This window comes from Antrostomus carolinensis, unplaced genomic scaffold, assembly GCF_000700745.2.
Source record: "Antrostomus carolinensis isolate BGI_N321 unplaced genomic scaffold, ASM70074v2 scaffold53391, whole genome shotgun sequence".
In the NCBI taxonomy this organism is placed as follows: Eukaryota; Metazoa; Chordata; class Aves; order Caprimulgiformes; family Caprimulgidae; genus Antrostomus; species Antrostomus carolinensis.
Genome location: NW_010293097.1, coordinates 385 through 13,791, shown reverse-complemented (window position 1 = coordinate 13,791; position 13,407 = coordinate 385). Strand labels below are relative to the sequence as shown.

General features: G+C 43.6%; 1 protein-coding gene across 1 annotated transcript; it reads right to left on the bottom strand.

Moving 5' to 3' along the window:
• Positions 1-282: 282 nt before the first annotated feature.
• Positions 283-13,106, bottom strand: MIS18BP1 (MIS18 binding protein 1; the record flags this gene model as incomplete). The annotated part of the gene is given in 11 exon segments (XM_010177148.1): positions 283-455; positions 1,345-2,206; positions 4,370-4,478; positions 4,704-4,870; positions 6,077-6,240; positions 7,214-7,304; positions 8,406-8,536; positions 10,143-10,219; positions 11,476-11,682; positions 11,684-11,991; positions 12,972-13,106. Coding segments are annotated over 11 exon segments (2,424 nt in total), but the record flags the coding sequence as incomplete, so codon positions are not given.
• Between the last annotated feature and the right edge of the window lie 301 nt (positions 13,107-13,407).

The following is a 13,407-nucleotide window of genomic DNA, read 5'->3' as shown; positions in this document are numbered from 1 at the left end:
CTTCCAACCCCACCGTTCTGTGACTCTGTGACTCCCTTAGGTGGCAAGGCCAGTTTAAGTCTTCCCATCATGCCAAAACCAACTCTAAAAATACCCTTTCTCTTCTTGTTACTTCAATCATTTATGACACCCAGGCTCCGCAACAACCACTCACACCACAGAAGATGATCTTCACTGTGGGACCCTGACGTGCATCGATGGCTCTATCTCCCATTACATAATAAATACTGAATTTTAAATTATTTAAAGACAACAAAATGCCCAGAACCAAGACATCAGTACCTTTCTGCTCGGGTTTTCCTGAAGCGGTGTTCTTCTTGGCGTGTGTTTTGGAACCTTTTGCCTGTTGTTCTTCGACATATTTCTGATGGCATTCTTCAGCAGAGCGAGACCCCACGGCCATGGCCACCTCCACCCAGAAGCCACTCTTGTGTTTTGGAAACGAAGCAACGGCCCTGCCAAGAGAACAAAGCCACCACCTCTGTCACTGAAGGGTCTGACAAGTGCAGCACCCAGAGACCAGCTGCCCTGCCGAGGAAGGACCTGCTGTGTTGGATGTAGAGAATCCTGTCTCTGATGTCTTGCCCAGACGCTTTAAAACGTGTAAAAAGTTATGTGAATAACTTATCTCACAGCTCTGTTACAAGATAAATCTCCTCCTGATCTGCAGCAGGTCCAGCCCCACCCCCCGAGACACGAGCTCCTGCCTTTTCGGGTTTCTAATTGAAAAGGAACAAACCCAAACCTGGTGTATATGCAAACACTAAACACTACCTAATGGCTTGTTTAATTGGACAATGCCTTAATTAAACATCCGTGCAGTTAATCTCCATTTTACAAAACTCAAATACACAAATACTCGTGTTTAACTCTTTATTCCTTTAGGGGAGACAATACTCTGACTTGCTCATCAAGATTGATGATTTCACATTCATCAATCATGAATGTGAAAACCTTTACCATATTGTTTGCCTGCTCAGGAATGTTTCTCACTTTTAACAAGATTAATTATGTGGTTTTGAAAAACAGGTAAAGGCAAGGTAAGTAGATTCCCAATTTTTTTGCTTACTATCTGTGACACCGATAGTGGTGGGAGCTGCTGGAGGCTCACACATTGGCAGTTATTTTAGAAAATATTCAGTTGTCTCCTTTGTTTCACTATTTTTTCATTTGCTAACAGAATTTATTCTGTAAGGGGGGATTAAAACGGAAAGGAAACTTTAAAAATAACGAGAAAGACTGAATCTGAGAAATCCAAACCCAGCCCACCCAAACCCTCGGGTGTGTTCTGCCTCCCAGGGTCGGCAGGAACCTTTGTCCTGTTTTCACAGGGCAACCACTTGCCTGGAGAGCTTCTGCAGTTCCTTCTCAGACCAACCATCAGCTGCCCTGGGAAAAAGTTCTAGAGATTTCTGCACCTTTGGCCTCTCAGGTTCTCTTGACTTTGCTGCTGAAGACTTGGCAGTATTAGAGACTTTGCCATTTTGGGTTTTCTCAGGTATTTCTGAATTCTTTTCTTTTACTTGAATTTCCTCTTCATCGCTTTCAGGCTCAGAGTCAGATTCAAAGATATACTTTGGGGGCTTGATTCTGCTTCTTGTCCTCAATGTCCTGTCGGGCAGCTGGGAAGTTCTAGACTCACTAGACAGTGTTTTTCCTTCAAGTACCTCAGAACCACCCGTGGATTTGGGCACACTTTGCCTCGACGGCGCCTCATGGGAGGCAGCAGAGTGTCTTACTGTCCTTTGCTCACGTGACGCCTTGTTGGCATCATCCTGGGAACTTTTACAGTGAGGGGAAGGTCTGGAGTTTTGAGTCACTTCTTTTAAGAAGGATTTATTTTTCCTTTTGATAGACAGTGGGATATCTTCACTGGACTCCTCTTCCTCATCTTTGCTCGACAGTTCTTCTGTTAAATGCAGCTGTCTGTCTGACCTCAGAGAGTACCTGTGAGCGTTCGGATACGCAGGCAATTCTCCGTGTTCGTTGTCTCTCTTTTCCTTTGCTGTTCCTGGGATTCTGCTGTTATGTTTGTTTGGTATTTTGGTATTTAAGGGATTCTGTTTAACAGAAACCTGCGTTTTATTTTGTGTCCTATCGATTGCACGATGGCTTTCATCATCATCTGAAACAAACTGCCTGGCCTCCTTGCTCCCAACAGGCTTGGTGTTCCTTTTGGAACGTCCTTCTTTTTCATCGTTTTTCCCTGGAAGAGATGACACCAGTGTAATATCACACACGGGGAGGTAAATGGTTCCTGTGTTCTCAGACAAGCACAGACCAGCCCTGCTGCTGTGGGAAATGAATCCCGTGCTCGCTGAGATCTGGGAACTCCTGTCTGTCAGGCAGACTGCAGTCTGTGGGAAGTGGCACGCCTCCAGCCTGCGGCTCCCCAGCTTCTGCAGAAGCCTCACAGAATGTCAGGGATTGGAAGGGACCTCAAAAGATCATCCAGTCCAATCCCCCTGACAGAGCAGGAACCTCAATGAGATCACACAGGAAGGTGTCCAGGTGGGTTTGAATGTCTCCAGAGAAGGAGACTCCACACCCTCCCTGGGCAGCCTGTCCCAGGGCTCTGCCACCCTCACTGGAAAGAAGTTTCTCCTCAAGTTTAAGCAGAACCTCCTGTGTTCCAGCTCACACCCATTGCCCCTTGTCCTACCATTGGGCATCACTGAGAAGAGCCTGGCTCCATCCCCCTTTACATATTTATAAACATTAATGAGGTCACGCTAATCAATGTTTATAAATATGGTCTCCTCACACTAACAGAACACTCAGTTCTTCAGGACTTGGCTGAGTTTTGATAACAAAGATAAATTAACTACTGCTCCCCTCCATAACACAGCAAAGTGTCACTTCAGAGAGGACCTGGTGAGTGACACACGGAAGGGTAGATCACGCTCTGCACTGCCTGCCCCTTCCCTGTGCAAGGGACGTGCAGCACAGAAACCTGCTGCCCATCTCCACAGGCTGACCCAACAGATAACCATAAACCCATTGCTGCCCTTAACCCACGTCCAGGACTTCACCAACCACGACTGAGTAGAACCAGCCCCTAGTGAAGCTTCCTGAGGTCACTGCACCTCCCTCCCCACACGTGCATCTAGGAAGGAGCGAGGAAAGGCTTCTGTCCTCACACATACACTATGTGTTGGTGATTAAATTCTTCGGGAACAAGAGGCTGCAGACACGACAGCACATCCCAGCAGGCAGGGAGCAGAGAAAATCCATTTACACAACTCTTACAAAGAACACAGAGCACAAAACACACCTTCTAGTGGAAGGTGTCCCTGCTGATGGCAGGGGGGGTGGAACTGGATGAGCTTTAAGGTCCCTTCCAACCCAAACCATTCTATGAGTCTATGAAAACCAGTTGTAAGCACTGAATTCATCCTGAGCAAGCATCCCCCTGCTCGGGGGGAGCACAGCCAGCAGCAGGGAGGGTTCCTGGAGTACAGGGGATGTCCTGTTCCTGCCCAGTTCACTCCCATGACAGGCTGCCTAAAAGAATTCTCAAAGCATCATAGAATATCTCAAGTTGGGAAGGATCCAAAGGGATCATCGAGTCCAACACCCTTTACAATGAGGATTATGGAGGCTACAAAAGGGAACGTGAAAGAATTGAGCAGACAGAGAATAAAATAGTAAGCAGAAAATGTTGCTGAGATGCTTTGACTGAGGCTGCGTGGTCTGCAAAACCAGGACAGGCTGACCCAACACTGACACCCCAGAAGTTTTCCTTGTGCTACAAACAGCTCCTTCTGCAGGAAAATTAACAGTTACTTTAGAAGAGAAACTTCTGCTTCGTATTGTATATTGTTTTCAGGGTTCTATTATTTCCCAAATTTTATCAAAAATAAAAGTTTTATAACTCTGTTAATACACTTTTTTTCTTTTTGCCTACATAGACATTTCATTTCATTTCATTTCATTTCATTTCATTTCATTCATCCAGTTTAAAAAGCAAAGCCAGATCACTGGTTTTTTCAGCAGGCTGGTGACCTTTGTTTCTCTTCAGGCTCTCTCGAGTCACAGGTAACAGCTGTGCTGAGAGATCCCAAGTACAGGAGCAGCAACGCCAAAAGTAGTGTAATCCCTTCATTTGAAACCTGCCTGTTCCCCTTGTGTAAATACAGAAGTGATTTACAAATGCAGCCTATATTCAGAGCTGTAAAAGGAGGCAGTAATGCTACTCTGATAATTCTGCATAGAAGAAGCAATTGATCATTAAAAGATTTAAATAATTTCTTTGCTTTAACAGGACATCACCATACTGCTCCAGTACCCAACTCACAATCCTATTGATTCTAGTCAATAACTTAAAAAATAAAATAAAAAAAATATATATGTATTCCATTTTTTTTACCTTTACTTGGGCTTTTTGGTGTTTCTTTTGTTGTCTTCAGTACTTCCTTTCTTTTATTCTTCTTAGAGTTGGAATTGGTCTTTCTTTGGGATTTTTCACTACTAAACATCTTCAAAATAAAACAGTTTAATCTAAACTTCTGCTAGAGATTACACAGCAAGCCTACCAATGCCAGCTCTGAAAAAGCCAAATGTTTACAGGTTGGGTAGATTTAAAAGTCACCTACATGGCCCAGTATCTACAAAACACTATGTGATGAACACAGGTGCTCATCCAAGCGCAGGCAGCCACAGCACCCACGCAACTTTAGGTCACAACAGGCAGAAAATCTTACCATGCTCAAATAATCCACTCCACCCTCTTCTATAGTCACGTTTAGATCCTGATCAACAAACTCACGTTGCCCACACCAGAAACTTAATGGTGGTTTAACGAGGCGACCGCTGCGAGTGTAAACTCTGTCCGAGCCTTTCGACACGGGGTTGCTTTTTGGTGTTGTAACTACAAGAAAAAAAACCCCAAGAAATACAGTTTTAGCCCAAATATTGCATTGAAAGTACCTTTGCAGACTTCACAAGCAGAGGAGAAACAAAGTGTGTTTAAACCAGCTCATCTGCACTGACTACCATGAAAATATAGAACTTACTATCATGTTATATTGTTCTCTTGAAAGTGCTCAGGTTAGAAATAAGCATACCTTCATGTGACTGAAGGAATCACCTTCACTAATTATTAAATTCACTGTTGTGACCTCTTTTATGTTTACTTTGTTCAGGTTATAAATACTGTAAAGGTCATATAGGGCAGTAGAATGGCAAAGAAAAGTTGTCACACTAAACAAATCCTAATTGTAACGAGAGAGAAAAATTAAACGGCTTCTATAGCATTGGCAAGAAAATCTGATTACAGTATTACCAAACAGTACAGCAAAGTCTGGCTGAAGACCTACTGGAACAGATGAGAAAACATTAAAAAGAAATCAAAGTTAACCCAAAAGCTACTGGTGTCCCTAACAAAGCTGGGGTTGCACCACAAGGCAAAGAGGATCAATAGGTTGTGGCTTTACAACCATTTCCTTCGGAAACAAAGCCGAGGGGTGGCATTTTTCCACAGTCCATTCCGTCTGCCCCCAATTGTGGTCACTCTTTGTGCCTCAACTGTGGCAAAAACACTAAGATGCCATAAAATAAACCTGCCCAAGGACTTGATAGGAGTTAAAAATAATCCAGCTAAAAAAGGAGGTGGGCAGAGCAGGGGAGGAGTCCCCAGGATGGAGCCCCGATGGAGGCACTAAATCCCAAGGGGTTCCCCAGAAGGACTGAGAGATGTTATGCAAAATAGAACTGGAAAAAAAATAAGCCACGTCTGCTGTCAGAATAACCAGCTCTGGAGTCGTTGTCTTCAGCTACTAGAGACCAAAACAGGCTCCTGCTTCTTCCCAGGGTTGACCCTCAGGACAGCCCCATAAACACTTGAGTAGCTGTTGTACATCAGGGAACCAGAATAAAGACACAAGTCAAGGCTCCTGATCGCTGCAGTCCAAGTGAACACAAACACAGCACTTCACCCAACCAGTCTGTCACCTCTTCCATACAGCCTGACTAACAACATACAAACCAGACAGGTAGGAGATTATCTTTTGCTGGGGAAAACAGCTCTCAAAAACCCCCAACTTTTTTCCAAAGAAAAGGATTATTAAATACCCACAAGTGTTCTCATCGTTCTTCGGTGACACTTCATAGGTGGTGTTTCTGGTTTCAGGTTTCTTCACGTTTCTTGCTGAGTCTTCTGCATTTCTCAAAACTTCTGTACCCACCACTGCGTCGCTGTCTTCGTTTTCATCCTCACTAGTATTTTGTTTTTGTTCTTTCCTAATGATTTGGAGTTCAAGAAAAGAAATAATAAACATCTGAAGCAGTTGTCATAGAATCCCAGACTGGTTTGGGTTGGAAAGGACCTTAAAGCTCATCCAGTTCCACCCCCCTGCTGTGGACAGGGTCACCAACCACTAGATCAGGCTGCCCAGGGTCCCATCCAATCTGGCCTTGAATGTCTCCAGGGATGGGGCATCCACAGCTGCTCTGGCCAACCTGGGACAGTGTCTCACCACCCTCTGGGTGAAACATTTCCTCTTAATATCCAACCTAAATCTCCCCTCTCAGTTTAAAACCATTTCCCCTTGTCCTGTCACTCTCTGCCCATGTCTGAAGTCTCTCTCCCTCCTGTTTCTAAGCTCCCTTCAGGTACTGGAAGGCTGCAATGAGCTCTCCCTGGAGCCTTCTCTTCAGGCTCAACAAGCCCAGCTCCCTCAGCCTTTCTCCAGCAGAGAGGTGCTCCAGCCCTCTGATCATCTTCCTGACTCTCCTCTGGATCCACTCCAACAGCTCCACATCTTTCTTGTGTTGGGGGCTCCAGGCCTGGACACAACACTCCAGCTGGGGCCTCCCAAGGGCAGAGTAGAGGGGGACAATCCCCTCCCTCGAGCTTGTCCTTTAACACCACATTAACTTAGGCAAACTCAAGGTCTTTTCCTCATCTCAGCCCAAGCCCAATGGCACAGTGCAGCCGTACTCACATGGACACCATGGGAGCCACTACCTCAGTGAAGCCCTTTGCTTCTCTTTGCTCTAAGGTCATGTAAACAAGAGGAACAAAACCAAACAGGATAATGAGGACAGGCAAAGGGGATCCTTCCAAAGCAGCGACCAGTATCTCCCCGGAACGCAGTCCTCATGCACACATCTGCCATCTCTCATACTCATCTAGTACAGCATTCTTAAAAAGCAGCAGCTCAATAAATACTCAGAGAACATCGAGATGAAATGGAATCTCCAAAGAAATTACCTCCTTCTTTCCTCAAGAAACTCCTCAACATATTCCTTCCACTTTTTGGAAAACCCATATGTGAATCTTTTGATGAAACGGTAGGGAAATCCTGTTTGGAACAGAAGCAGCATTAACAATAGCTGAGCAATGCTGTTCATCAGAAAGGGTGGAAATCACCTCCAGCACCAGCATGTTCAGTAGGTAACAGACTATGAAACCACTCTGTGACACATGTAACAACACGCTTCCCCTACCACCACACACACCACTTCCAGTTCTCAGGACTGGATGTCATCACTTCAGAGCCCGTTCTGAAGCTCTCACGCTTTGTGGCCAGCCTCACCCTCACCAACCAGAGCAACAGACTCATCCTCAGATGCCTTGTGCTGGGCCTGGGAAATGCTTCCACGCTCCTTCAAAAAGAGTGTGATGATGTGCACCAGGCAGGTCTGTGTTAGGGCAAGTGTTCATTCCATCCACGCTGCGGGTGCTCCTTAAGTTCCCAAAGCTGCCCACAGCCACTAGCATGGCAGCTCATTTAAGAGTGAACACGACAGGGGATGTAGGGGAAGCAAGAAAAACAGAATAAAGCCAAGCCTAACTTGAACTTTGTGTGTAAATTAAATCTCCTTTAAAATTCCACATGCTTCAAAACAACCTGAAGCAGGAAGTTTTGCTGGATTTGGTACAACACAGCACTCAGATGACCCTGAAGATGGTTCAGTTTACTAAGTTATAAAGCACTGACACCACAATTATTCTGTCTCCAGAAACACCATGTAGTGGTTAATGACTGAACAGTAAGTCACACACACACACACCAGAATAATTTCATATTAAACGAAATATGAATTATTAAATTCAATCCCTATTTGCATTTCTTAGCGCTATTTAAACAGCAAAACATTGACCAAAATCACATAAAGGCAATCTTAGCAAAAAAAACAGTTTCTTTAAAAGAATGTACCCATTAGCCAACTTCACGCTCTGAAAGACCTCTCTGTAACTGCAGCACCCCCAAAATTAATACTGTCTGATGTGAATTAGACAGTATTTGGAGAGGTGATGCTGGAGTCACTTTCCAGCACGTGCTGAATACCCACCGAGCCCAATTAGCAGGGTAAGATGCTAATCACTTCAGCAGTACGTTCAATCATAAATCTGAAGCCCTTCTTGGTTTGTCACATTACATTAAGAATCACCTCCTTACCTTCTTTCCTCATCCAAGCTGAATCTATATTTCCCTGCAGCGAGTAGATACTGCCAGATGAAGTTTTAACTTGGTTGTGTGCTATGCGCTCCGTAATCGCATTACTACACCAGTAATGACCCTTCTTATCACTAAAAAACAACCACAGATAACATGAAGAACAGAAATAAAACATTGTTTTCACAGAAGAGGGAATTTAAAACTAGAATATTGATATTCCACAGGGGGCTGGCAGTGTTACATGTTTTATGAGTGAAATAGACACTGGCAGGATGTGCTAGGTTTTCTTTTCCTAGCTTGGAAGAGAAACAGTTCTGGCCTTGTTAATCCTCAGACAGGAAAGACAATGAACCTGTTAACTATTGCACATGTCAGTCACAGAATTAGGCTGCACTGACATCAGGAAAGAAAATGAACCTGTTAACTATTGCAAACGTCAGTCACAGAATTAGGCTGCACTGACAGGAGGCTGCAGAAAGCCAAGTGGACTACAGGATTCCACCCAGCTCATTCCTGCAGTGATAACATTATGCAAGTTACAAAACTACCATTACACAGCTCAAACGTATATTTCCCCCAAGATTATTATATTTATTTCTGATCTTCTTATTTATTAACAAGAACTGAAGAAGGAGACCTAATATGTGCAAAAACTAGAGTTAAGAAATCCTGAAGGGACTTCTCCATGAGAAATAAAAAGAGACACAAGCATTAAAGTAGAAAAACCTACAAAGTGTTGGGGTTTTTTGTTTGGTTTTGATTTTGTTGTTTTAAATACAGTTTTCAACAGTAACCAACAGATCAAACTACAGAACAATACTAAGGACTGAAGCCCAAGGCGACAGGGAAAACATCCAACCGTATAACTTGTCACAAAATATTAAGAGAAGCCAATCTGGAGGGTCTATAAAGCAAATGAAATATATCACATGCAAACAGAAGCAACACGTATCAGGCACCAACACAAAGGAGAAGAGAACAGGCTGGTGGCAGGGAAGGGTGCAGGAACACGTGGCTGATGGCAGCCTGCACCAAGCTGGACTTAAAACAGCCACAAAATACAATCTTTGTGGAATGAAGTAGGAGCTCCCAAGACCCTCGTGTCAGCACCAGCCTGGGGGACCTGCTAGACAAACACATTTCTCTTTGTTCCCCTTAAGCTCTCTGATGAGCTCGGGACTGGAGTTTGAAATCATTATTGCACCAGTAGCTTCCCACATGCAGGCACTCTACCTCCTGCACACATGAAGGAACTCATCTCTTCCTTGATGAAGTTTAAACTGTAACATCACTTTGTATTTACCAAAAGCTAAGGATAAGTTCCATGAAGGTGCAGCTCCCGTAGCCACCTAAGCCAGGACAGCCATGATTCCTTCCTCCCCATCATTCCTCAGCCTCCAGCCGTGCAGACCCTCATCCCCCTGAGCACCAGCTCTGCCATTCTACAGCCCCTGAAGCAAACAGGTCCCTGCTTAGTTAGGAGATAATTAGCTATGCTTAAAAAAGAGGCTAAGAGCTGTAAGCACTGGCACAATGCTCAGGGTGCAAGCAAAGGGCTGTGTTCCCTGTGGCTGGGGAGTGAAGAGGCAGCACTGTGTGGAACTGCTTCCAGCAGTTACCAAGATACTGCAGGAACACCAGCCTCAAAGCTACAGCTCCTCATCCCGCTGCAGAGAGAGCGCTGGAAGCCCACCAACATGTTCTGTATTGCCCTCAAAGCAGAAAACCTTTCCTTACTTCCGTTTCCCCTCAATATAGATTGCAGTGTTACCATCCATCACTTTAATTCTCCAGCTGGTCAGGCAGACATTTTTCTGTTACAAAAAGAAATAAAAGAGAGATAAGTCATTTTTAAATTAGACTAAGCTATGCAACATCACCAAGGCATTAGCAAAATGGAAATGAACTCCTGGATAACTCCAGAAGATATTTAGACACCATCCCCAAGACCAGAAAAACCTGAAAACAACCATTATACCATTAATGTTGAAACATAATCAAGCTGGAGTCTGATGCAGAAGTGAAGACAGTAATTTAATTTATAGAAATTTTGAGTAATTTGATGTTGACAAAATCATTGGCCAAGACCTCTTAGCAAATCCAAAAAGCTCCTCACAAAAAATAACAACACTATACCATATATACCTCTTACACTTTGTAATCTGTCCTCAGTCACTGTTCAGGAAAAAACGTTATCCATAAAAAACCCTAGAATTATATTTATTAGCTATGTTAATGACAAAATTCAGGCAGTATTACAATGGCCTTATCTGCCATTGCAAACTCCTTCCACACACAGCTGAGTCCCTCCATTTTGCATTAAGCAGCAAGCCCATTGCACTTGAGCTGCAGTTTGGAAAACTGTATGTGAAACATCCGACTTTGTTTTAATAAAAAGCTTCTCAGCAAAGGATTTTTTAACATCTGAAACCCCCACTACTTCTCCTTACAGCTTCTATTAATGAACTCCAGATCTTTTCTTTAATGATGTCAGCCTTCTGACCATCAGCCTGGACTCCACTGAAGATCTTACTCTGACTGGGGAAAGGGACTGATGCTCACATAACAATACCTCCTTCAGCATCTTCTACTCAGCTACAAATCTTAAATATTAAGGAATATCAGTTCCTTATTTAAATCAAAGCTCATCATAAAGGTAACTTTTCTTTTTTTACCCCACAATACAGAAAAACATATCAAACATGCTTGACAATGGTGAGGGATTTGTTTCACATCCATCACACCACCATATTAAACAGATGCCATCAGAGGCTCCTTCAGGTAGAGAACTCTTTCAGGTCACACTGTGGCTTGGGAAAACAAAAGGCCTTTTATATAAAAAAAAAAAACCCAACCAACAACAAAAAACCCTGAACATTGTCATCTTGGAATAATGGAAAAAAGAAATCCTTTTGACAGGAAAGCATTCACCAGTAAAATCTAATAAAATAAAAGTTCATTCTCTTCTGAGTGTTCATTTTGACAAGAAAAAGAAAAATAAACCTGAACTATGAGCCAGGAGCAGCCCCCAGGAATATGTCAGGTGCTCTAAAGTATCGAGTTCTCCCACCTCTTTGTCTGCTTTGCCAGCAGCTTGGTCCGTATGATGTGTATCCAAAGGGAGCTGACAGCCTTCCTTTGGCTTTGGCTTCCTTGGGATGTGGATTTTGGGAGAAGAGAGCATAATGCTACACAAGCACTGTGAGGGCTTTTCAGAATTAGTCTCCAGTATCTTTTCTACTCCATGAGCAACTTGCTTATTCCTTGGCTGCAACTCTCTCCTGTCCTGCTTCCTGCTGAAGTTCAGTACGTTTTGCTTCCCCATTTCCCCACCTTTCTCCAAACTGATCCCCATTTTGAGAAAGGGGGGAGTTCACATTCGCAGACCCAGTCATTGTGTTTTGAGACATTTCATCATCAGCATCCATTGATTCTATAAGGAAATTATCCAGATCGTCCTCATCAGTGGCCACACACTCTGCATGGTCATTCCTGAGCAGCTCAGCAAAAGCAGATCTGACTAACGGCTTCTCTGTCGTTGTGGAAGGGGGAATGTTCTGCTTGATTGGGTTTGAAGGAGTCAGATCTGAACATTAAAAAAACAAAAACAAAGAAATTAGTGATATTTGAGAACTAATTAAAATACGTTCATAAATGTAGCTCTATTTTCAATAAGAGAAGGCTGTATTGATTAGCACACCAATTGTGAGAGCACTGCCTATTTCAGTTGTTAAAGCTCTTTGAATTTGTTCAGACCAGCTTTTCCTCACCACCAGATCAACACTGCTGTTAAAGACCTAGTGCACACCATATTTTTAATTGTGTATCTTTACCATTCTTCTTCTTTTCTTCAATAAGGATTAAAAAAAAAAATCTCTTTTCACAAAAACCAACACCTCAAATATTTCTGTCTCTCCAGATGTCCAGATCTGGGCTCCCAGCCACGCTGCTGCTGTGCTGGGAGCTGCAAGTGTTGATGGGGTTTTCAGATAAACTCAATTTCAAAGTTGAACACTACCAAGACTTTGGCATGCCTTATTTTCCCTACCTGCATTTTCAAAACTGAACTACAGGACAGAAGCACATACAGGGTTGTTATCAAGTAACAATATGAAAAAAAAACCCAAATACAAGATCATTTCTCACCGAATCAAAGCTTTTCTCTTTGTGTATTAAAATCTACGGATGGGAAGAGCCAGCAAAATAAGAGGCTTTGGATTTTTCCACCAAGTTTCCCATTCAAATGGCAAAGTGTCACCCCTAGTCTCTGAAGAATTCTTAACCCCATCAGGAGCCAGATGGTAGATGCTTTCATGGTCAGAGGAGGCTGTGCACTCAAACTAACTAATGATGTCAAGCTCCAAGGTCAGAAGTCCCCAGCCCTAAACCACAGTTAAATCAGGTCTAATGTCACCCCCAGGTTTGATTTGCAGGTTTCTTCCTCCATTTTCCACTGTGCACAGACTACAGAGAATGAAGAATGATACTGTGCCAAAGCACAACGAGAGAGTAGAAGCAAGACCCCTGAAGTCAAGGAAGTGTGTTTTTAAGAGCAATACCAGGTACCTTTTTGCTGCTGATGCAATTTCTGCTTCATACGCAAGAAGAACTTGTGAGGGGATTCCAGCACAAGAGGGTCGAGGGTGAGTGCTTTCGTGGCTCGGTTCTCAGGAACCCCAGAACATTCATTCCAAATGAATTCTGGAAAATAAGAACACACAAAAATAATATTTGAATTTGGAGGAGAACAACATTTTAATGTGGGGGGCGGGGGAAGCACAGAACACACTTGGTAAGATACCAAACTCCACTATACAACGACAGGCTTTCTGTTCTTTCCCAAGGTGGACGTGCAATGTGACCTTTCCCTGTTCATCAAGGGTAAGCTGCTGCCTCAGCTGCGGGTAAGAAACACCCTCAGGTGTGTGTGTGCACCTCTGGATGTCACCCAGCCCACAGGGACACACAGCACTTCGGAGGTGCACACAAATGGGATGTGTTT